Source organism: Cariama cristata, unplaced genomic scaffold (assembly GCF_000690535.1).
Source record: "Cariama cristata isolate BGI_N322 unplaced genomic scaffold, ASM69053v1 scaffold19096, whole genome shotgun sequence".
Lineage (NCBI taxonomy): Eukaryota > Metazoa > Chordata > Aves > Cariamiformes > Cariamidae > Cariama > Cariama cristata.
Window position 1 is genome coordinate 50473 of NW_009622941.1, and position 22710 is coordinate 73182.

The 22710-nt window shown below is 34.0% G+C and overlaps 1 protein-coding gene across 1 annotated transcript in view; it reads left to right on the forward strand.

The window, feature by feature from the left end:
* Positions 1–22501, forward strand: part of PHF14 (PHD finger protein 14) — a gene marked incomplete at both ends in the record, with an annotated part of 72522 nt that extends 50021 nt beyond the window's left edge. Inside the window, 3 exons of the mRNA XM_009702544.1 lie at positions 6727–6895; positions 22141–22191; positions 22380–22501. Coding sequence (XP_009700846.1) covers positions 6727–6895; positions 22141–22191; positions 22380–22501 — 342 coding nt within the window. The remainder of the gene's footprint in view (positions 1–6726; positions 6896–22140; positions 22192–22379) is intronic.
* Between the last annotated feature and the right edge of the window lie 209 nt (positions 22502–22710).

The following is a 22710-nucleotide window of genomic DNA, read 5'->3' on the forward strand; positions in this document are numbered from 1 at the left end:
GCTGTTTGGAATACAATTTTAATCTTTTGATTAAGCTATGAAGAAAAGTGCAAATTTTTTTATATGGGGGCCATGTACTTTTCAGATATTTGTATAGGATATAATGGGAACTTATGCTAAAACATAAAGCAAGAAAATAGCTATAGCGGGAAATTCCTTGAAACATTAGGCAGGTTGAAGGACTTTAGAAGTGATTAAAACTGTTGACTTTAGTCCTCTTTTAAAATAGTAAGCAGGAAACAGTTAAAAATAATTGTTTCTTAATTTTTACTTTCTATTCCATTATCAATGTTAATCATTTACTCATAATTGCTAACTTGAGCCTTTGCAAAACGTTTGATGATTAAAGTTATATACTTTATTAATACATACTTATTTAAACATTAGGGTAGTTTTGCATGAGTTTATTCGATATGATTCATGTTTTATACTTTGAGTATGCCAAATGGTTCAGCTTATGTTTGTGATGCTGCATAGATTAGTTAATAGTTATACTTTTTGTTCATTTCATGTTCAGCATTTAACAGAAATTTAAATTACAGTATACAAAAAAGGATTTTGAAATTGTTTAACTAAATCTACTATTACATGTAATGGTAGGAAAAAAAATTAAATCTTTTTTATACTTAAAAGCTAATTTGTTAAAGAAAGTACAAATTATAATTCGTTATCTCAATGTTTCTAAACATTAAAAGGAGGTAATGATTTTAGTCTTAGAGAAATCATAGCAAGAGTTTAGACCTGGTGTGCATCAGTGTCTCACAGCTTATTAGAAACTGGTTTCAAACACTTAACACTAAGAATTTTCCCTGTTCAGAGGCCTGACAATTTTCTCCAAGGTAATATTTATACATCTTGAATATTTTAGAAAGGAGTTGTTTGTAACATAGTAAGTTCAAAACCTGTCCTCATTTCAAATGGGTTTATTTTGAGAGGAAGAGTATAACAATTATTTTACGTAATAAAACATGAAAGCATTAATTTCTGTCTGTTTTGATGGGGTGCTTTCAAAGTAGACCAGCACTTCCTAATCATAGAGTAAAATGCTGTGGCATACATTTATTTAAAAATTTGGAAATTTTCAGTTTCTTAGAAATCCTGTTGATTAAATACTAGAATATTCTTTTGATTCACATAATAAAATTAAGTCTTGTCATTCTCTCTGACAATTTACGTGCTTTTATGCTCCTGCCCATTCCAGATGGAGTGGGAACTGTGTATTTTCCTGGTAGAGAATGATCTGAACTGATACAACAGCAATGCACAAGTGCTGACAGACAATACAATGAATCAAAATCTGATTGTAAAATATTGACATTTTCATTAAGAAAATGCTTGGCAGCTAACAACAGGGACTAGCTCTTTCTATTCAAATGAGATTGCGGAAAAACAGTGATAACTTCTGGTAGCATATGAAATACTGGGGACTGAGATGAACCAAACAAGGAATAATGATCATATTAGGCTTAGTGGTTTTTATTTTTGTTCTGGAAGGCCAAGTTATTTTAGTGGTAACTGCTGAGGGGAGTATTGACCACAGGACAGGAAGAACTGTGGCATTCCTATCCCATGGACACTCATTCATATTCCTCACCCTACTCATTCAGTAATGATCCAGCATGTCTTGATTGTTTTTTTCATCCTGAGTCATTGGATAATGATATGAAATTATTAACTTATATGAGTGCAATATAATATTGCACATAACATACATTTTTGTATATTTGTCACTTGTCCTGTTTGAAGGATGTTTGGGTCATTACAAATGGCAAATTTTCAGTACCTTTACTGACTGAAAGATGCTGTTTGACAAACTATTTTTGGTTCATATATACTGTCTTTTATCTCCAGAATAAGAGCAGTCCTCCTTTTTTCCACTTCCAGTACATCATTCAGTGTGTGTGATTTATTCAAATTACCAGAGCTAGGTAATAGCTCCTGCATAGGTGCAGAGTGGTCATCTTAAAGCTATGGTCTATGTTTCTCAAGTTCAAAGTGGTTTAATTCTTTGTAAACATTGCAGGAAGTGGTTTGTCACAGAGTATGTCTACGAGACCTGTTTCCTCCTAATTAAAAACAAACCAAACTCTTAACTAATAACTGTACAGTTTTGCTTTTTAAACGTTGAAGGCAGAACTGTTTTCTGGAAGCACTGTAGTGGTATTGACTCAGCACAGAAGATTTAAATTTACTCTCTTCACAGTAAGCACTATGTACAGAGGTTGTTGGTTTCTTCCAAATCCTCTTCCAGCCTAATGCCCAGTTGTGATTATAAGAACTACTGTTTTGTTCAGACTGAGTCCTTTGTATTTTCATCACACAAGCCACTCTGAAACTATGTACCATAACACGGTTAAGGTAGTCTAATTCAACTATAATGTGATAGTTGAACAAAACATCATTTTTTTCCTAATTTTTGTAGTGTTTTAAGTAAAATATTTTCATATGTTTTTATCTGGTTTTCTGTCTCATATAACAAAGATGCTGTTTGCTTTGTTATTAAAATTTCAAAAATAAAAACAGATTTGTGTTAAGTTTACCAACATGTTGGCTTTGAACCCTGTTTGTGAGAGCTGCATCTTATCATCATTATTTCACAAATTTCCATGTGCCCAGCCCATCAGTTACAAGCGCATCTAGATTTTTTTTTTAATTTGATTTTTTTGATGCAGCATAGGAAAGCATCATAATGTCATTGTTTGCGCTAAATTTTTTGGCATGTAACAACCATCCCTATCTCCAAACTATCCTTCCCCTCCCTGTTTTCTCAGTGATTCAGATTGTCGCTTTGTAAATTTCCAAGTTAAAGGACTCATGCTAACAGTTTATAAAACTTCATCAACAGAAAGCATTCTTTGATCTTTGAGTGCCTACTAAAGCCCAGAAGTAAAGCCCCATTATAGGTTCACACATTTCTGGAAGCTGATCATGCTCAAAAATCTATTCACCACTAGGCAATGCAGAAACATTTGCATCATGCAGTTACACAAAAACAGTGTTTCAGTGTTAGCCTGGATCATTAATAGTTTTTGAAAAATTAATAATGTGTGTTCCTCTTCACTTGCTGTTCTTGTCTTTTGCTACTGAGTTGAGAAGATCCATTTACTTTGTGAGATAGGAAGGTATCTCTGGTACCATTGGTTCTTGTACCAAGTCAGATTGAAAACACAGCAGAACCATGCAACTTCTTTCCTTCTGTAGGTTGTTAGTGCTTAATCAAAGGCTTTCTGCATGATTAAAAGGTTTCAGATCATCACTGAGGTTTCTCGAGGGATCAAACATTTCCATTAATTTTTAGTAGTAGGCACATTTTAGTAGTACGCATATTATTGCTTACTACTGATTTTCTCTGTAAGTCTAGATTAGGCAAGTCCAGACTAAAAGCAAAACAAAACCTGTGTACAGAAGTTGAATATTTAGCACCATTTCTCCTGTTAATTTGATTATGCTGCATGGCAATGCTTGCTAATTTACAGGCAGTCAAAGATTGTTAGAATAGTTGGAAAGGTGACCTGTTCTGGTAGGGGTCCTCTATTCACTGATTGTCCTTGATGAGGTGAAATTAAATGATTTCAGCATAGCCAAAAGGAAGGGGAGTCATATGGCTGCTTTCTGTGACCGTATTGGGATTAAACTACAGAATGGGAAAAGAGTTCTTTAAGTTCAAGAACCGTGTTGAAACAAACCATAATAGGAGCTGAAAGTTAGGAGATTGTTTCCAAGGCAGAGCAGTGTGTCTGTAATAGCTTGTCTGTGGGCCCTATGGGAGCTAACAACCAAACTACTTTATAGTTGAAGCTTGACTGCTTTATAATAGGGTTGATAAGATGTGGTGGTCTGTGATAGTAGAGGCTATTCCAGTAAATCAAGAAGTTGCTTGTAAGTTCATGTTTATAACTTTCCTTTCTTCCCTCACCTTGGGTGTATTTGTGAAGTTTTGTTCTGTGATTCACCTTCCCACCATGATACTATGACTTTGCAGCTTTCTTCTTGTACATTTAGCTTTTTTCTATTTTTGATTGCTGTGACTCTTAAACCACCTGTTTCAGAGCAAGCTTGATCATAAAGATGGAATTTCAGGAGCTTGCGTGCAGTACCTCATCTGTTGGCAGAGGTGTTTTTTGTCTCCCTCACTGACATAAAAGTTAAAATACTTCATTTATTTATATTTAAATAGGGCCCTAATGAAACTTAAGTACTTTTACTGACCTGCATAGTTATTTTCTGTTCAACTATCTGAACTTATGTGGCAGAAAAACAGTGTCTTTCCCTTTTAAGAGCACAGGGATAAAGAACAGGAATGATTTAAATCATAGGTGTGGGGTGGTAGATCCAAGAGACTGGGTTCCCAACTCTAAATATTGCTGTAAAATCATACTACTATTTTTTGTCTTATAAAAACTTCATTTTTTTTAATGCAACTCTTTAGTTGTAGAATGCTTATTTTTGAAATTTATTCATAGTACATATTTTTATCATAATAATGGGGAAAGAAACTTTTTGTAAGGATTGTTCATCACAGTATCTTCGAACACTTTCGTCACTATTGCTTACATCTGCATAAGCAGATCATAGTAAGTACTTTCAGTTGTGCTTTCCATTACATAAATTAGTGACATGACTGAGGCTGCAGTATTATGGAGGGCTGTGCTATCTGGTGCTTACCAAACAGAAAATCTTGAGAGTCTTGAGTTGGACATGAAGACAATGCATCATATGAAGTAAAGAACACAAAGTAACCTTTAGCTTGGCAGACTCACAAAATTTTGAGGGAATGCTGTTATCTCTAAAGCTTCTCTCTCCTGTTACATCATTGGAGAGCCGTTCTCCATAAAATCTTACAATAGGAGTAGTTCGGTCTGTGTGCCTTTGTTTATTTACTTGAGTGCATGTGTATACACATTTGTGTCTGTTTTTGCACACAAACTTATGTAAACCTATAACTAAAAAGTAGCATTTTGTGAAAGCTGTTATACCTTATATTTTTCTATTGGTTTTATATTCTCGTGTCCTAAAGAGGCCTAGAAAAGTTAACAGGTATTCTGTGTGTAGCGAACTGAGGTTTGTAAAGAGGAGGAAGAATAGAGTATTACACAGTTGTATGCTGGCCCAAAACTGACTGCAAAGTGTAAAAACTGCATAAACGGACTTCCTTGTGTTTTGGCTACTAATAAAGTCTCCATACTTATATGTGGGAGGCGAGAGACTGTTAGCTTTCCTGCAATCTACCTTGTAGTACTTCTGCTTTTGTAGACCAGCAAGTATTACTAGCTCTAGTGTCTTTGTAACATTATAATGTAGCCACAATTATCTTAATTTTACGTATGGAAAAACTGAAGGAGAAAGGTGTTGATTTAGCCAAGGTTACACCAATAAGTTATGCAATCCAGGATTAGATGCCCTCTATTTTGACTTGGTAGTCACTGGTCTGTCTAGCAGACCATAATGACTGCTATTGCCTGCTGGTATAGCCATGAGAGATCTAAGATTATCCTGCTGGATTAGTTTGAAAGAATTAGAAAACATGGAAAGTTGATGCAGTTGATATTGTGTTAGCCCTTAATGAAGTTCACAGGAGAAAAACTATTCCTGTCAAACGTGTACATTTGAAGAAATCAGATCAGACACAACATGCTTTTGTTTAGATATGGGATGGGTATGCCTTCTTGTCACAAGTGTGTATTAACATTTAACTTCAACTGTTTAAGTACATGGTTTGTTTGTCTCCTTCCAAAGCAAATTTGCTCCTTCTTTTAGATAATTTTTATGTGTGTATCCCTGTTAATGTCGATTAATAGCAGAACATAATGTTGATTTTTTTTTTTATTGTTAGTATGATAAAAATAATATGTTTAATATGAGAACAGTGGTGAATTGGAATTTGTTTGAAAGGATTTATAGTTTTTTGAATCAGAAGTGTAATGTGAGAAGGAATTAAAAAAACAGCTTTTATCAGAGGGTATAATTTTTGAGTTTTCCTTAACGTGTGCTTAGTTAACATCTGCATTTATGACTTTGCGTAAGATAAGTATTTTCTGCAAATAAGAACAAAACTTGATGAATTCTCATCTTGTTAATTCTGTCATGGAGCTTGTTAATAGCATTACCTTAGCATCTGTTCACTTTTAAAGTTCTGATTGTGTTTTTGTATTTTTTCAAAAACTCAATAGGCATTTTTTTCAACTCTGTGTTCGAAGTTTGTTAATATGTGTCTCCAGTTTCTATATCTTTGTCTCAACTATTCTTTTCAGATTTAAAACCCAGTTCCTTAGTACATATTAAAATTGATTTTCGTAACAGACATGTCTTCTAAGTCCCTGCTACTAAAGAGTGCTCTCATCAGAAAGAATTCAGCAGCATGTCAATGTAAAAATTAAACTGTAGCAGCAGTTACAATAATGAATAGATTATAGATCAATGGGCACCATTAAAAATGGGGATATGGTAGGATGCAAATGGTGTAATAGACCACATCTTTCTTGAAGATGAAATGCTACTTTCAAAATCTTGATTTTTAAAGTTTAAATCCTGTCAGAAATAACCCCAGCAATAAGAATGTCTTGCTCATTTTTTGCTTAGTTGCTTAAAATATACATTTGAAGCACTTCTTTAGCTGTCCATTGGGTATTTTGACTTTTGAATTTATTTTAAACCCAAACACTTCAGTGTGTTTCTTTTTCTGCTTTTGTGACTGCAGTTTTAAATAGAAAATCTTACACTTTGCAGGCAGTGCTCAGAGTGTGACCAGGCAGGTAGCAGTGACATGGAGGCTGATATCGCCATGGAAACCTTACCAGATGGGACCAAAAGATCAAGGAGGCAGATTAAGGAACCAGTGAAATTTGTTCCTCAGGATGTCCCACCAGAACCGAAGAAAATTCCAATCAGAAACACGGTAAATGATCGTTCAGTTGTTGTTATGCAGCTCATATTCATAATAATTTTGTTTAAGATGACTTATTTTTTGGACGTTTTGAATTGCAGGATTTCAATTTATTTGATGTTCTATTTTTGTTATAAATTCCTTTTCCTCTGTTTAATACTTTATTACTTGTGTTAAGTATATAGTTTTGCTAAAGTAAAAAGCTAGGAAACATGATATGGAACTGAAGAACTGTACAAACTTTTCCTTTTACCTGGGTTGCAAAGTCCTCTGTTAATTGCAGAAAAAGGGAAAACTCAGTTTGCGCTTAACCTTAGCCCTTACAGCTATTTTTCACCTTAGTAGTAAGAACACTTTTTTCTTGTATGCTAAGATTTAAATACATTGAATTGCCAATTACAGCTGTAAAGTAATTAGTCATTTCCTTATGTACAGGCAACCTACTGACTGACTGCACATTTTGTGACTATCAAAAGACCCTGTTATTTCACTTTGTTTAGCTTTTTAATCTTACCAGTCATTGTATGTTTTCTCAAACTTTCCTGGTGGATAGTTTTTAGCGAAGAGAAGCAAAAGCCCTTGCTTCCTGTATTGATGAAATATTTAGCATCTTTCTTTCATTTGAAAGGAGAACATTTTTATTAATCACTGTGCTCTAAGCCTTAAAACTTTACTCTCCTACTTGCTTTAAAAGCAAGGTTTTTCATGTGTGATGTGTCACATCCCATGTAAAATATACATAAAAATATCAAAGGGCTTTTAGGTCCAGTTTAGGGAATGAGTAATGTCCCCATGATCCTTTGGACATGAGTAGTAATTATATATAAACTGGTTGTTCATCTTCCAATATACTTCTAAGTATTAGGAAATACTTAGGAAACTCTCTCACGTTAGGGTTAGACGTACTTCATCTCTCATGCAGCACAACTTTATTTTCCTTACAGAGCTTTCCAGACTTTTTATGCTTGTACTAGCAGATACCATACTTAACTCTTCTGAGTATACACTGATAGGATTAAGCAAGTATTTTCCTGACCTAACCTTAAATGTTTGCTTTAATTGCATTTCAATGTATTTGGACTGTTTGGGACACAGCTTTGATTTACCTAAAGTCTTGGTTTTCCTGCTCTATGACTCAGAAGAACTTTAAGAATGACTCAAGCCAAACTGATTAATTTAGCTCAAACTATTAGGATGGTGAGTAATCCAAAATTAAATTTTGTGAATAATTGAGAACCTCTCTGTAGGGGAGAAACTTTTACTTTCTTTTTCTCATTGAGGGAAAGTTCCCTTCTTTCTGATGTGTAAGAACACATAGGTTCTTACAGCTGTTGAACTGACTGTCGTCATGCTGTTGTTTGCACAGAAAGAAGACTTATCTGATGTTCCTGCTTACTGAACCCTTTGCATCTCCTCTCCCCTTTTTCTTCTTTCTCTCTTTTCCCTCTTTTTATACCTAATGTAGTGGTATTAGGGGATGGGGATTCATGATTATGGGACTAAAGAGAACTAAAAGTATTGCAGGAAAGACATTAACAGTAGTAATAGACAAAAGAGTGATGTAAGTCATTGTACAGCAATCCATAGGAAGACAAGATTGGTTTGTTAAAAAGTCCATATAGGAACTCTGAAGCTTCTTCTGTGCTAAATGGAGAGGAGCCTGATTGCTCTGAAGTGTTCCCCTCATGCTATGACACTGTGATGTGCTACGCTGGTGCTGCATTGGTGATTTGGCACCTCATGTGTTAGTGTATCTGCAGACATTTTGGTATGTAATATAGGGATTAAAATTACGTTGAGTGGACTAGTATGTTGGCACAGTACAGCATTGCACTGTGGGAAAAAATACTGCTACCAGTCTAAGAAAGACTTTGTTCCTCTGCTTGAATTTTTAGGCTGTTTTTCAGTTCTGTCCAGTTCTCTGCTTTTCTACAATGTACTGATTTGCAAGATAACATCTCTCCTGCCGTGTGTGCAGGGTGCCTCTGTCAAAGTTATCTCCACTCTTCTAGCTTTCCCATAGCTGACAGGTTGTTGGTATTTTTTTTAATTTTATTTCCTACTGTATTCTACTTAACTATGGAAGAGAAGGTTAACACCCTTGACACTTGCTTGATTTCTTCCTCTGAACTAAGCTGAATTCCTTCGATTACTCTTTCATGGTCTTGGTGCACTTGGGCTGTATAACAAAATGAAGATAACAGACCTCTGAAGACTTAATAGATAACTTCCTAGCAGTATGGGATTCCCACTCACCTTTGCTACGAGCCCAGGAAAGTTGATGTTCGTTTTTGTTGTTTGTTTGTTTTAGGAAGAGAATACTTTTTAATTCATTAGGTCTGGGGCTGTCTGTATATTTAAGGGGAAAAAAACTGACCTTTGAACAACTTCTCATATGAAGTTGACTCTGACTACACAGAGAATATTTATGTGGTTCATTTCAACAACAATGACCGGATACTTGTTCTGTCCTTTGTGTCCTCACTGCTCAAATCCTTTAAAATAGTTTAAAATAAAGAAGAAAAAATGAACAATTTGAAAATATATTTACTTCACAGTCCTCTCTTCTCCGTGTACTTAGTATCTCTGGGCATGTTTTATTCAATGTAGTTTTATTTTGGAAGGAATTGGCAAGCCTACGTAGCTAACAGTGTGTAATCAGCCTTGCTTACAGTTGTAATCAACACGTGCAATTATAAGACTGTTGAATTGTGTATCTGTTGCTCTCAAGGGAATTTTCATTTGTTTTGCATAAATGTATCTTGAATTGATATAATTGAAAGAATGTTTTTTTTTGCCACACACCTAAGAGAACAGAATGCATCTTACATGTTTGGATTTAATTGTAGAGGTTTATCATAGTTTACTCTTCATTACTTTGTTGACAGAAATTGTGAGTAAGCCCTAATATTTTGTTTTCATAAAGTTGCATTAGGTGTTACTGGTGACAATAATAGCTGGTATCTGTAAGATGCTTTATACAAATGCATATGATTAACTAAGCCTATATGCTAACTATATGAAAAAAGCTATTTCATGTTAAATTGTACTTTCTGAATTGGTATTTTATGATCAGCTTGTCCTGCAGCTCCTATTTGGTAATACTGATTTCAGAGATGATAAAGAATACTCCTTTCATGGAAAATTGTTTTTTTCCTTGTTCATAGTAATTTTTTCTCTAATTTCTGTCTACTTGAGGTGTACTATGATGAGTAAAAGACCATTTTAAAAATATTCATGATTTTACCATTGTTTCTCATCCAATCTAATTATGGATGTGTACTTAAATCCAGCAATTTTTTTCTTTTTATTTCTTTTTGTTATCCTTCAAAATGCCTGAATTCATTGATGTTGTTGATTTTCTTTTCCAGGGTTAAATTGTTTTTTAAAGAAAATAGCGGTAGATTTTTTCTGCTTTAAATGTAACCTTACAGATTCCTTTTGTTTTGCGTTATTGCAAGAAATGATAAGGACATCTAATTTTAACTTCTACAACCTGTACTATTTCTCCTCCTTCTTTTCCTTTATGAACTTAACAGTTCTTTTCAGTTTTTTTTCATCTTAAGTCTCTTAAGCACTTAGCCTTACATCTATGTCAGGATACTCTTAGCAGAGATTTGGAGTCGGATGCTCTGCGTTATTTTGAATGAGGTGCCTTTTCTTCCTGTCTTCAGGCTGCTTGTGCCAAAAGCTTGGCTAGGAAGAGCTGTGAGGAATATTTGTTTTCCAACTCATTGAGCGGAAGGTGAGACTGTTTGATGAAAACTCAGGTTTTCTCCTAGGGACTAGGTTGTTTGAATCTTAATTCAATGTAATCTTACATCAGAACAGTGATGGCCAGAGACCTGTGGCAGTTGGAGTACACTAGCGTTCACAGCTTCTACAAGGTATCGGAGACTCAGTTTCCTTCTATAATTTGGAAGTGTGAGAGAAGTAAGACTGAAACAGGTTATTCAAAGTCAGGACAGTGCTTCTATCTTGTACAGTTGTTAATTGTGTGTCAGGGCAGGATTTTGCATCCTAATGCTCTAAGCTTTCTAAAACAACCCTGTGAGCGCTCTGTAGTATTTCGATCTTAGCTTTCCAATACTTTGGAGGATATTTATAGCAAGAAGAGCAGCTGTTTCAAAGAAAATGGGAGGACAGAGAAGAAGACAAGCCATTTGGACTGCATTGTTTTGGAGAGAGCACCTATTGTATTGTACATTAAAATGTAACTAAAGTTTAGAAGAAGACATTTCTGATTTTAAACTTCCTAAGAAAGAACACGTAAGAGAATATACCTAAATGCACAAGGGTAAATTTAAACATATCAGAATTCTACTCTGAGTCAGGGTCTGTACAAATTATAAATGAATGTAAATAGGCAAGACATGAGACCTTTATACTTTAATCTGTTGTATAAAGGCTGTATTTGCGGACAGAATTTAATTAATTTTTTATGCTTATACATTTCAAGCTATATGTAGTGATCTTTTAAACAATTTTCTAAATTTCAATGCATAACTTTAAACTAGCTTTATTTAGAATCTGTAATCTCTATAATTCTAATTTCATACTTGTTTAAGCTCCACAAATTATTTTCTGCTGCTAGCTATTTTCAGATAAATTAATACCTAATGATTAGCTAATAGCTAGTAGAAATCAATAGCTAATCTACATAAATCAGATGTCTATAAACTTTTTTTTAATATTTGTTAAAAATACAAAGATTTTTTTAACATTTGCCTTTCAGAACTGTCCAGTTTTTTCATATTGGATATTTTTATTATGAAGATTAAAAGGGTACAAATGTTTATTGGGAAAAAAAATCTTTAAAGAGATACAGATAGTGCTTTACAGCCATAAGTGGAGAGATTAGTGCTTTTCATCTACTCAATTATGTATGTTCAGTTTTTCAGAGCCTTTATAAGATGATCCATATTTACAAAAAACCAGCTTTTAAGAAATTGCCAACTTAATTTTGGTGTATCTTTTGAAGTTAAGTAGTGTTTGTGTAGTTGAATATTCTATCCTCCAACAAATGCTGTCAGATCCTGGTACTCTTAATGAGCATATTAGAGGGTGGTATATTTTTTGTGTGTGGAAATTCCATTTTTGGTTCCTTTATTGAGAAAGAAGTATCTACCCAGTGTTATAAAGGTGAAAAAAGCTTTTTGTAAAGGCATTTTGGGAACTGAATAGTTTGTTGAGGGATTTAAATAAAACCTACTGATCTTCCGATACCAAGCTTATTTCCGTTATCGAAAACCTGAAAATCTGATAGTTGTTTTTCTATAATTACATCGTATAAAATCCAGATGAACAGACAGTGATTTTTCTGTTTAGCAGTAAAAAGTGTGTGTTTTGGGGAAAGAATTATTAGCCAACACTATGCTGTATGTTCTTTGCAAGATGGAAGAAAACAAATCTGTGCCTGAGGGGCTGCAGTCTAAGTAGATTAGTTTTTTAAAATAATAATAATAAAAAAATACTGACAAAGCACCTACAAACTGTTTTTAGCACAGAGAGTAGTTGTGTATACTACTTTTGTTTTACAAATAAGTACTTTTACTTAGAATAGATTATTATTTCTTGCTTTTATTTCAAATAGGAAAAGATAGCAGTGATATTTTTTTTTTTCCTTGCCAAGTATATTAAATGATAAACAGGATTGTTATCTTGTATTTAACTGAAGCATTTCCGCTGAAGTGGTTTCCAAATATCTATTCTGTAACTTAGTTATGTGATGTCATAGATACAAGTTTTAAATAAAAGGTGGCTACAGGAGGAAAACAGAATGTCAATTCCAATTTGAGTGTAAGTATCGGTGCTTCATAAGAACAGCAAATAATTTTGAAACACTCATCTATACTTATCAGTCATCATTTTAATTGACATTGTCAATGATTGATCAACTCATTTAAACATGACTTCTAAATTACTACCTAGAAGACCTTTTAAAGCAACTATCTAATAATAGTATTTTTGACATATTCAACTGAACATTAATGCTCTAGAAAAAAATAATCAGGAGTTACTCAGCTTTCTGAAACTCAAGGTTTTCATTATAAAGAAAACTGGAGGTTTTTTTATTCATCACTGATGTAAAAGCTCAACTGAGTCTGACATGTAAATACAAACATAAAAACTAGATCAATCAGCTTGCCGAATACATGGATACATGATAATGTAGGACTCTTTCTTTTGGCTTGAGGACAAATTTAGAAAGGAAGGAAGTAAGATAAATTGATGCAGCTCTTCCACAATGCCTGAAGCAAATGTAATATATCAGAGTTTTGAGTTTCAGGTTTTTTTGTTTTGTTTGGGGATTGTTTTGTTTGTTTGGTATTTTAAGAAAGGGGGGGCAAAAAACACATAGATGAAAGATCACTTCTTTCTGATGTAGCAAAGGCATGAACGGGTGGACATATTCCAAATGGTATTCCAATAATGTAAATATTGATATCTCTGTAAGTAAAGGTAACTAGCATATCTATCACTTCTGCAAATAAGTGCATTTAAGTTCAGTTTTCCAGAAAAGAATCGCTTGTTCTAGCAACATCTGCAACCTGACTTTTTCTGGCCTTTTTGCCCTCTCTCTTCTGTTTCAGTTTTTCAGAGGTGTACTTTGGAGGAAGTTAGTGTTAAAAGGATAGAAAGCAATCCTACTAGTTCTGAAATTCTGTTACATGTTTAAGTCTTAGAAACAGTAGTTTCAAGTTAATTGCCAGATTCAGTGATAGTGTAACTTGACAGCAAAAAAAAAAATGTCGCGGAAGTTTTGCTTTTCTAGAAAATAAAAGATCTGAAGAGAATGGAAACTAAAAACAGTAGGGGAAAATTATAATTCTGGATAATTCTGCCTCATGGTTGACTTGTTTCTCTTTATAGTCATATTTTGATTTACTGCTGTTTCTTTTTGTCTGGCAGTTCTCTTTTTATTACTGCCAGCTTTCCAGAAAATTAAATAATTATTTCAGAGATATATTTTGAATAGTAGTGATATATACCATTTAAGGTATTCACTTTGATCTGTATTGAGAGAGTGTGCCATCTGGTGTCTATATAGCTGTCCTTACCTTTATTTAAAATAATTTTATGCCTGTGTGGTGCCATTAATAGAATATTTTTTCTGCCTTTCAACAAAACAAAGGAAGTCAAAGGGATTTTTCTGCAACTAACTTGATTGTAACTTTTTCATTGGCAAAGGATGTTTATAACATTGAACTCTTAATAAGGATTGGGTGACATCATGGATTAAAAATTGGTATCTTAACAAAATGGTCATGATTTCTGTTTAACAGGATAGAGATCACATTATCTGTGCAGTTTCAACCTGTGTGTTTTTTTCCTCAGGCTTTTGAAAATCTGTAGTTTGCTTTATGCATGCTCTTGATAGTTAGCACAGTGATTTCCTTAGGTTACTTTTTTGGTGGTGGAGTTTTCATAATTGTGTTTTCTGACAGTGTTCTGATCTGCTTATGTTTCGTATCAGAATCGTCTTCTGTTCTGTAGTAATAAAATGACTTCTTGCCTTGACTGCTTTGTTTGGAATGATTCCATAGCATTCTAATATTTACTGATTTCTTTATTTTTTTTGTCTTTGGATTGTCATTAACAATATATGCTAAAGGCTGCATGAGTGAGAGAGTTAAGGTTAGAGAGTTTTTGATATGAGTGATATGTGTCAATGAACCATAGTTTGATAAAGGGTAAAACTGTGGAAGTATATAATTAATATTAGTGTGTCAACTATAAGGTGACATAAAAATGAAAATGCCTTAAAGAATTTACATAGGAAACAGAATTAAAACATGGTTCTAATCTTATATTGGCCCTCTTCACCGTGTATTTCATGTAGCTATGTGTCTTTGTAGGGCAGTCACCGTAGCTGCAGGTCAGTCAGGGAAACAAAAATCATTTAAATATGCACTATTTCAGAGAAGAAATGCGAGACTCACAGATCTACAAAAATCGAAGCGTCTTAAGTTCTGCACATTTGACCCTCTAATAATTACAACACAAAACAACATCTACAGACTTTTTACACAATCAAGAAATTATCATAGTACCAATAGTTTTAAGTCAGCAGTGTCTTTAGTAATTTAATCAGTTTTTAATGTGAAATTCGAGACTAGTTTTGAATTATTTATATGAAATTCTCAACTGAAAACGCACACCTTCCTACTGATATCATGTGCCCACAAACGCCAAGAGTTCTTGGAGTACTGACTGAATTTCCTGTGCTCACCTTTACGAAGAAGAGTAGTACTTACTTCAGGGTGCCAGCATTATTAGTGGTATCAGAAACTGAGTGCCTAAAAGAAGAGCCCTGTGTATATGACAGTATTGTTTCTGTGACATCCAAGAGGTATAGAAGCACCAGCATAATAAGGATCATCTTTCCTGTCTATTAGCAAAAGCAATACGTGCTAACAGTATTGAATTTACACAGATACAATGGCATAAGCAGGTTTGCTGGGGCTCTTTGCTGCCTCTGTGTGTGTGCAAACAACTCAAAGAAATTCTAACCAGTTAACATAAAAAGCAAAGGAGAAACTGGCAGCAGTGCTTTCTATTGTGATATTTATTCTGCCAACTATTTAAAACATGTCTTTTTCAAATGACTGGGAATCTCTTAAGTTCTGTTAAATATCATTGTGCTCTAACTCCTCTTGTGTTTAAATTCACTTTCTCAAATAACTTTTTGAAATTGCCATGCAGAAATCACCATTGGTTTTCTGAAAAACAGTGACTGAGCAGATCAAATCCATAGTTCCATGCAAGTTCACTTTCTGTGGGGTGGACTTGAACCATTGCCACTGACTACAGATGCTTTCAGTATTTCATATTCTTTTCCATTTCTTTGTAATACTGATAAGTCCTGTATATCTTCTCACGTAGAAGAAGAAATTAAATAGGTGACAGTATAAATTTTTATCCTCCAGGAGCACTTCAGGAAGTACTCTGTATTTAACAGGAGCGTATACTTGTGACTCTTGGGAATTGCCTGGTCCTTTTGGTCACTTAATGACTTCTGGTTCATGTTGGTTTTCCATTTCTTCCAGCTAACAAAGCAAAACTGCTCCAAGAGGATGTTCTACCTTCTGTTGCTGCCTTTGGATGAACTGGTTTAAAGCATGTGTCTTCCAGAGGCATAACGATGTGGTTTGGTGACAACCATGGTGGTTTTGGGTCATGTGGGCATCCATTCTGTTGTGTTCACCATTCTGCTTTCATGCTTGGAAACTAACACACCAACTTGTTGCATCTGCGAGTGATGGCAAACAGACTGTTCCCTTTGCAGCTTGTGCTTTGCTGCTTTGTTTCCTTTGCTGTTTTATAAACAGTCTGTTTCCTTTCAAAGAGTGTAGGATTCATCCTAGGCTTTATTTGTCCCTTACAGATGTCTTTCATTTGTCTCATGTATGGAATTTATTTTTCTGAGAATATTCAAAATCTTACAGGCAATGCATTATCTAATCTCTTTCATTTTACACGTGTCTCATGTTGTTGTCCAATTGTTACTGAGTTGCTTAAAGACAACTTGAATGTGATATTTAAACATTCACTTCTAGCTTTTCCAGGTCCAAAATGGAGTCTCCCATTTCAGTCTTTCTTCTTCTCCCATTTTTGAGTTAACAATTTGATCCCATTGTTGATCACGTTTTCCCTCAACATTTTTCATTCCATTTTGGACAGTTTTTTTTTTTTTTAACTGATTTTTTTTTTTTGAAGTGTCTTGAGTATGCTACTTCCTTCCATGGATTGGAATGAACCTCTACTGATTTCTTGTCCATATATCTTCTAAAAATGTCACCCCAAATCACTCATGCATTTGATCCACATCATGTTGTATCATTTATTGCTTCATCATTCATTATTCGTTTCTTACGACAGTATTCTGTTTTTCAGCCATTTATGTCCTGATTCTTTTAATTCCTTAAGCTGACACACAAGTTTGCACACCATAAGAGTAGGGTGTTGCACAGCACAGATGAATACTTTTATGACACAAAACACGATGACTGAAAGAAACTGTTTTTTATTTATCTTTGCCATGGCTATGGAAGTATATGCCCTAGTTCTACTGATTTCTTTCCCTTTTTTTTTTTTGAAGGTGTTTTCTAACATTATTAAATATGTTTTACTACTTACATTATATATTATAAAATACTATATATTATATGGAATATTCTAGTAATTGTCAGCTTAAATCGTTAAAAATTATGTTAGATAGGGGCAAACAAATGTTGGGTTTTTTCCTACTTCTCTTTCTTTTCAGATTTGATTACTGTTGCATGTCATGTCCATTGCTGTTTCTCTGTAGCTAGTCTTGTAATGTTTTGTGTGAATTTTCAAAATGTTGGAGAGGCAAGAGGCAGGGTTGGTTTTTTTTCCAAATTTTGAATGTGAAGTCAGAAGCTAATGAAATAACTCGGAAGAATGGTGTATACCTTAATGCTGTGGGATGGTTCTCCAACTTCCACAGATGGGAAGCCTTGAAGTAAAAGACCAAAAGGGATGTCGTTAATCTTAGGTTTCATTTATCCTGAGCATTACTCTTTTCTGAGGAAGGGCATTAAAATTGCTGTGAAGGCTAAACCTTAGTAAGATATTTTTCGAAAAGATGGCTTGCTTTCACCTCAATGATTTTATTCAGTCAAATGGATCAGTCTCTTTCCTGAGGAACATCATCTTGCACAGTGTAATTAGAAGTTGATTTGCTGATTTACAGAGGTGTTTTTTTCTCTCAAAATGTTATGCTAAAAATGACTCATAGGAATAATTTAATCTATTTTCATCTTTTATTAGTTTTAATATTTTTGTTTGTTTTTTGTTCTTTTTTAGAAATACTTCCATTTTATGCTTGCGTCAATTTTAATTCATTGATCTTTCTTGATCTGCTCATTATTTTGGGATATATTGCTAATGAAAGAAGACTTTTTTTGTCTTTTGTTTCTTTTCAGTATAAGGTATATTCTTTGTGACACAGCAGCTGGATCTTTTGACTGTTTCTTTTTCAAAAAAGAATAGCTTTTAACTTGATTTTCTAACAAAAATAAGTTATGCCATTACCTACCATTCTAGTAGCATTACCTCTAGTAATCTGTTGACCCATTATTGCAAGATTTGATAGCGAGCTATGTATGCCTAAAGTAATTAAGTTCTTGAGTATTTTTGAGAGCAACTGGTTGGGAAGGATGAGTGCTGAGTAAGAAAGAGGTTTTAGTTATGAGCTCGGTTATTCTTTGCATTTGGTCTCACACTGTCCAATGTAGAACACGTGTAGTTTAGAACCTGTCCTGGTGTGTCCTCACTTTAGTTGAGGAACATAGGGAGAACTTGGGAATATGGTGGGAGGCATGGTTTGAATGTAGTAGTGAAGGAGAAGTTAAGAAGTCACTAGAGAAGGGGAGGAATAGGAATATTATGGTATAGTATTTGGAAGTCAAATTTGACTAGTTCTACTGGTTTTAGCATCCATTTATTTATTTATTTTTATTACTTCAGGGCCCTAATAGTGAAAGGATATTAAATGAATAATATTATGTACCTTGTGTGTCATGGTCACGACCTTGGCATAAGTTTGTCTGATTTTCTGGGGTAGTTAAGGTTACATAGGATCAACCCTTAGCTGTAGGCATATAATTTATTTGCCAACAGAAATCTTAAATTGCCTGTGTAGTAAACAGAATGTGGGTACCTGCATGATGATTCCATTGATGCTGTGGGATCTAAAGCTCAGTGGTTCCTGTTAATAGCAGGGAAGTGTCTGAGCACATAGCTCTTACTTGAGTGCACACTGAATGAATTCCAGAGTTGTGCAAATGTAGAACTTAGGATGAGATGCAACCAAAGACTTTCCAATCAGCTGTCATGATTTTTTACAGAAACCTTTTACTTCTACATATAGAAAATTATAAAGTTATGTATTTTGAACTGCATTCCATTGTTCAGTACTTTTATTGCTGTCCTAAAGTATCATCTTGTGGCAGTTGCCATGTATGGGTTGCATCTTGCCTAATCCAGATGTAGCTGTGTTTTGTTCTGGACTCAGCTGTCCATTCCAAATGGCAGCTATTTTAGAGCATATCTGCCTTCTGCAGTGAAATGAAAAACCCGCTGGGATAGCATTGGCATTAATGGGGCTTTTGCTTGGTGCTGATAAGATGAGTTTTTGCTTTCCTGACATATTGTTTGAGCACTTTGGAAATGCAGGGACAAATTTCACAAAACTGGCTCACTCCATTTTATGATATACGGAAGTCCTAAATTGAAGGTATCTCTATAATATTGAATTGCCAAGTGTTTTGATTAAAAAATCACTACCTTTACATGCATCTTATACTGGATTAACATCTCTGTTTCCAAATAAGTTCTGATATATGAACAAGTTTATCTCAGCTGTAGTATTTACCATTGGACACGTATAATACTGTTCCTTTAAGCTTTTCTTTTATAAGAAATCTTAACTTTTAAATTATTTATGGCAACTACATGCAGCTCTAGTATTTCATGTTTATAATCTCTCATGTTCTGATTCTGAGACCACTAATGACAGAAAGTATTCAAAGCATTTTAAAATGCAAATACAGTACTTTGAGACAAACAGCAATTAAAACTATTGGACAAAGTAATCCACGTTTATCTGATTCTTTTCTGTGAACCTGTAAGGTAACTTTAGTGAAAACATATCTAAAATTGCAAATGCCTAATTACTGGAAGGCTATTGTTGAAAATCACAGAATACTAAATTTTCAGTTGTGAATATGATGCAATTTTCCATCGTGAATCCTGGCAATAGTATGATGATTCTGAGCAGAAGTTAGCATTCCAAATATGTTTAAGTGTGGAAATCAGTTTGGAAAAACATTAATGTAAAATTCTGTTACTTTAAAAGCATATAAAATATCCTACAAATGTGATGTCACAGGTGTTGATTTTAATGTTTGTTTTCTAGTGATTGTCAAACAGATTCAAGTATGTTTGAAGGTTTAGAAATCTAATGGAAGCATAATGCGAGTATAATTTAATGTGACATTCCATGTCATGTACATCTCACATTACATAGCAGACAGATGGAAACCGATATTTTCTTGACAAAGGTGACTGAACTATACATAAATCTTTTATCTTCATTTTGCTGAAGTTTAAACATGATTCATCACTTGAAATGTAGTTATTAACTTGTAATCTTTTCCACTTAGGTTATAAAATAATTTCATTGTTACTTATATTTCCAAATTATGTATCGGTTTTCCAGATGGCATTACTCTGACTGTACAAAGCATGTATTATTGTCTCTTGCTGCTTAAACATGGAGAATGAGGACCATAACACTGCATATATTGGCATGCACCTTTACACCTGCTTCTTTTTAATCTTTACACACCTGCTTTCAGCCTACATGGCTTAAAGGTGTCAAAGTTTATTAATGTTCTTAGGACTAATGCCAGAGGTTGAAAGTAGTAAAATTGGCAGTTAATGTGCTGATGTCTGATCAAACTATTTTTTTTGTCTGGTTTTAATTTACGTTGACCTTGGGTTGTGTAACATGTATGTGACACATGGTCCGTGTTACATTAATACCTCATACTACATTGATAAATTCAGTTACCTGGAATTAATTGGTTCTTCCAGATTTTGGACATTTAGGTATCTACTGTGTGGCTTGTGGAAGGTAGAACACCTCAATTATGACTGTATTATTAAATGTATAATAAATGTTGATATATATTAAACAGATAAGGTTTTACAATTTTTTATAAATCATTTTTAGGGAAATATGAAAGAGAATCTCAATGGTAATTAAAGTATTCTAGAGGCATAAAGTAGACTAGTGTTTTCCATTCTACTACATTCCCTTCTACTATAGAGTTAAGTCTTGCCTAAAAACAAAAACACCTTCCCAAACAGTATGTTATTAATATATGCAGATCAAAATCTGCTTAGGTAGAAAGGTATAGATGTGTTGAAGTCGTAGGTTTATTTACAGTATATTTAAATGTGTAAACCAGTTTAAAATAGTGAACAGTCTTAGTTTGAAACTTGTATAAATCCCCTTCAGAGAGGACCCCAAACAGGAGAAACATGATACTACTAGCTTCTTCAGAATTGGATTTATGGCTGCCTGTGATTCTAAACTGACTTAAGATTTTTTTTTTTGATGGGCTAGTTTTTACTTTTTCTGAGATGAGCACTAGCTGCTTCAAAAAAAATTTAAGAAATCATAAAGTAGGCAGTGGTTGTTTTATCATACAACAAATGACTTCCTAAGATGATGATTTCCTCCCAGAAAAACAAGTATTTTAAAATTTGTTTATTTAATGAATTAATTAGTGTCAATGTATCAGACACTGTGGGTTAGTGGAATAGTCTCTGATGTTTTTCAGTTTCTTCCGCATCCCTTCTAATTTTCTTTCCATGTTAAACAAAGAGGAGAGAGTGTGATGTTGTCGGCTTGTGGCAGTTACTTAGTGCATGCAGGTTATTGCTGCTATTTCAGAGATAAAAACTTAGTGACTGAAGCTGGGCTCATGTGTGAGTTGGGTGTAGGTACTTAGAGCTGCTTGTAAAGCTTTCGTGTTTGCTGTTACAGTCCGTGGAAACTCTTTTCCTCCACCCTGTTGGTATTTAGATTTTTTTGGCCCACTACAAAACTGAAATAGTTTTCACTTTTTGTATTACCCATTCCATCTATTGTGTATGAGTCATGTTGGTATATGCTACAGCTTTATGAGCATCTGCCATGTACCCAGTGTACTAAGCTTCAGTTTGAAAGCTTTAGTTCTTGCTGACTCTTCAAAAATCTATAAGAATGATTTTCAGTTTCTGTTTTGCTGAAGTTTTTTAATTTTGATTTTTTTGAATCTGATCATCTGGCTTACAAATAGAGCACTTGTAAGTGCTCAAAGAATTTACTGTAATATACTGTTCCTCTTAATTTTCAAATTACGCATTTTAGCATTGGGAAGTTTATGCCAAGTCTGTAAGAGATTTGTAATTCTGGCTGCAGATTTTTTAGAATAGGAGTCCACATGCTTAGATCAACAAACGTATTTATATTTAGTTTTTGGCTAGTTGTGTAGGTTTATATTCAGAATCTGAAGCTGTTGTTCTGACATCAGTTATTGTAGTTGTCTTGCAGTGGTTCTGTAGTTAATGCTTTAAATTATTTCCTGCATTATGTTTTTGTTGTTGTTATGAATAATGGATAAATAGCAAAAAGATTCTGTTACCTAATACTGAATTTTAAATATATTTTCTTCTAGAGAACTAGAGGACGAAAACGAAGCTTTGTGCCTGAAGAAGAAAAACCTGAGGTTGGAATATAGTGTTTTGTTGTTGGGTTTTTTTTTTTGGTTTGGGGGTTTTTTGTTTTTTTTTTTACAGTTTCACAAAAAAATTAAACTTTGGGCTGAAGTGTTACTTTCAGTGCTATAATTGAAAATATTTGCTTTCCTTCCCTTCTTTCCCCCCCATTCCTTTCTTTTGTCTTCTGCTATGACAGGAACGGATTCCCAGAGAAAGAAGACAACGACAATCTGTTCTACAAAAGAAGCCCAAGTCAGAGGATTTAAGGACTGAATGTGCTACCTGCAAAGGGACTGGAGACAATGAAAATCTAGTCAGGTAGGTTTGATGCTCTGACCTTATGAGGAATTAAAGTTCCATCTTCATAATTTCGCCATTGTGATTATAACAAAGAAAATGTGCTTTTTTTAAAAAAAAAAAAGTGCAAATAAAAGTTTATTTAGAGGAAACATACATTAGAAATATTGCCTTGATTCACTTACTGACCTGCCAAACACATTTACACTGCGGATTAAGATGTAAATAAC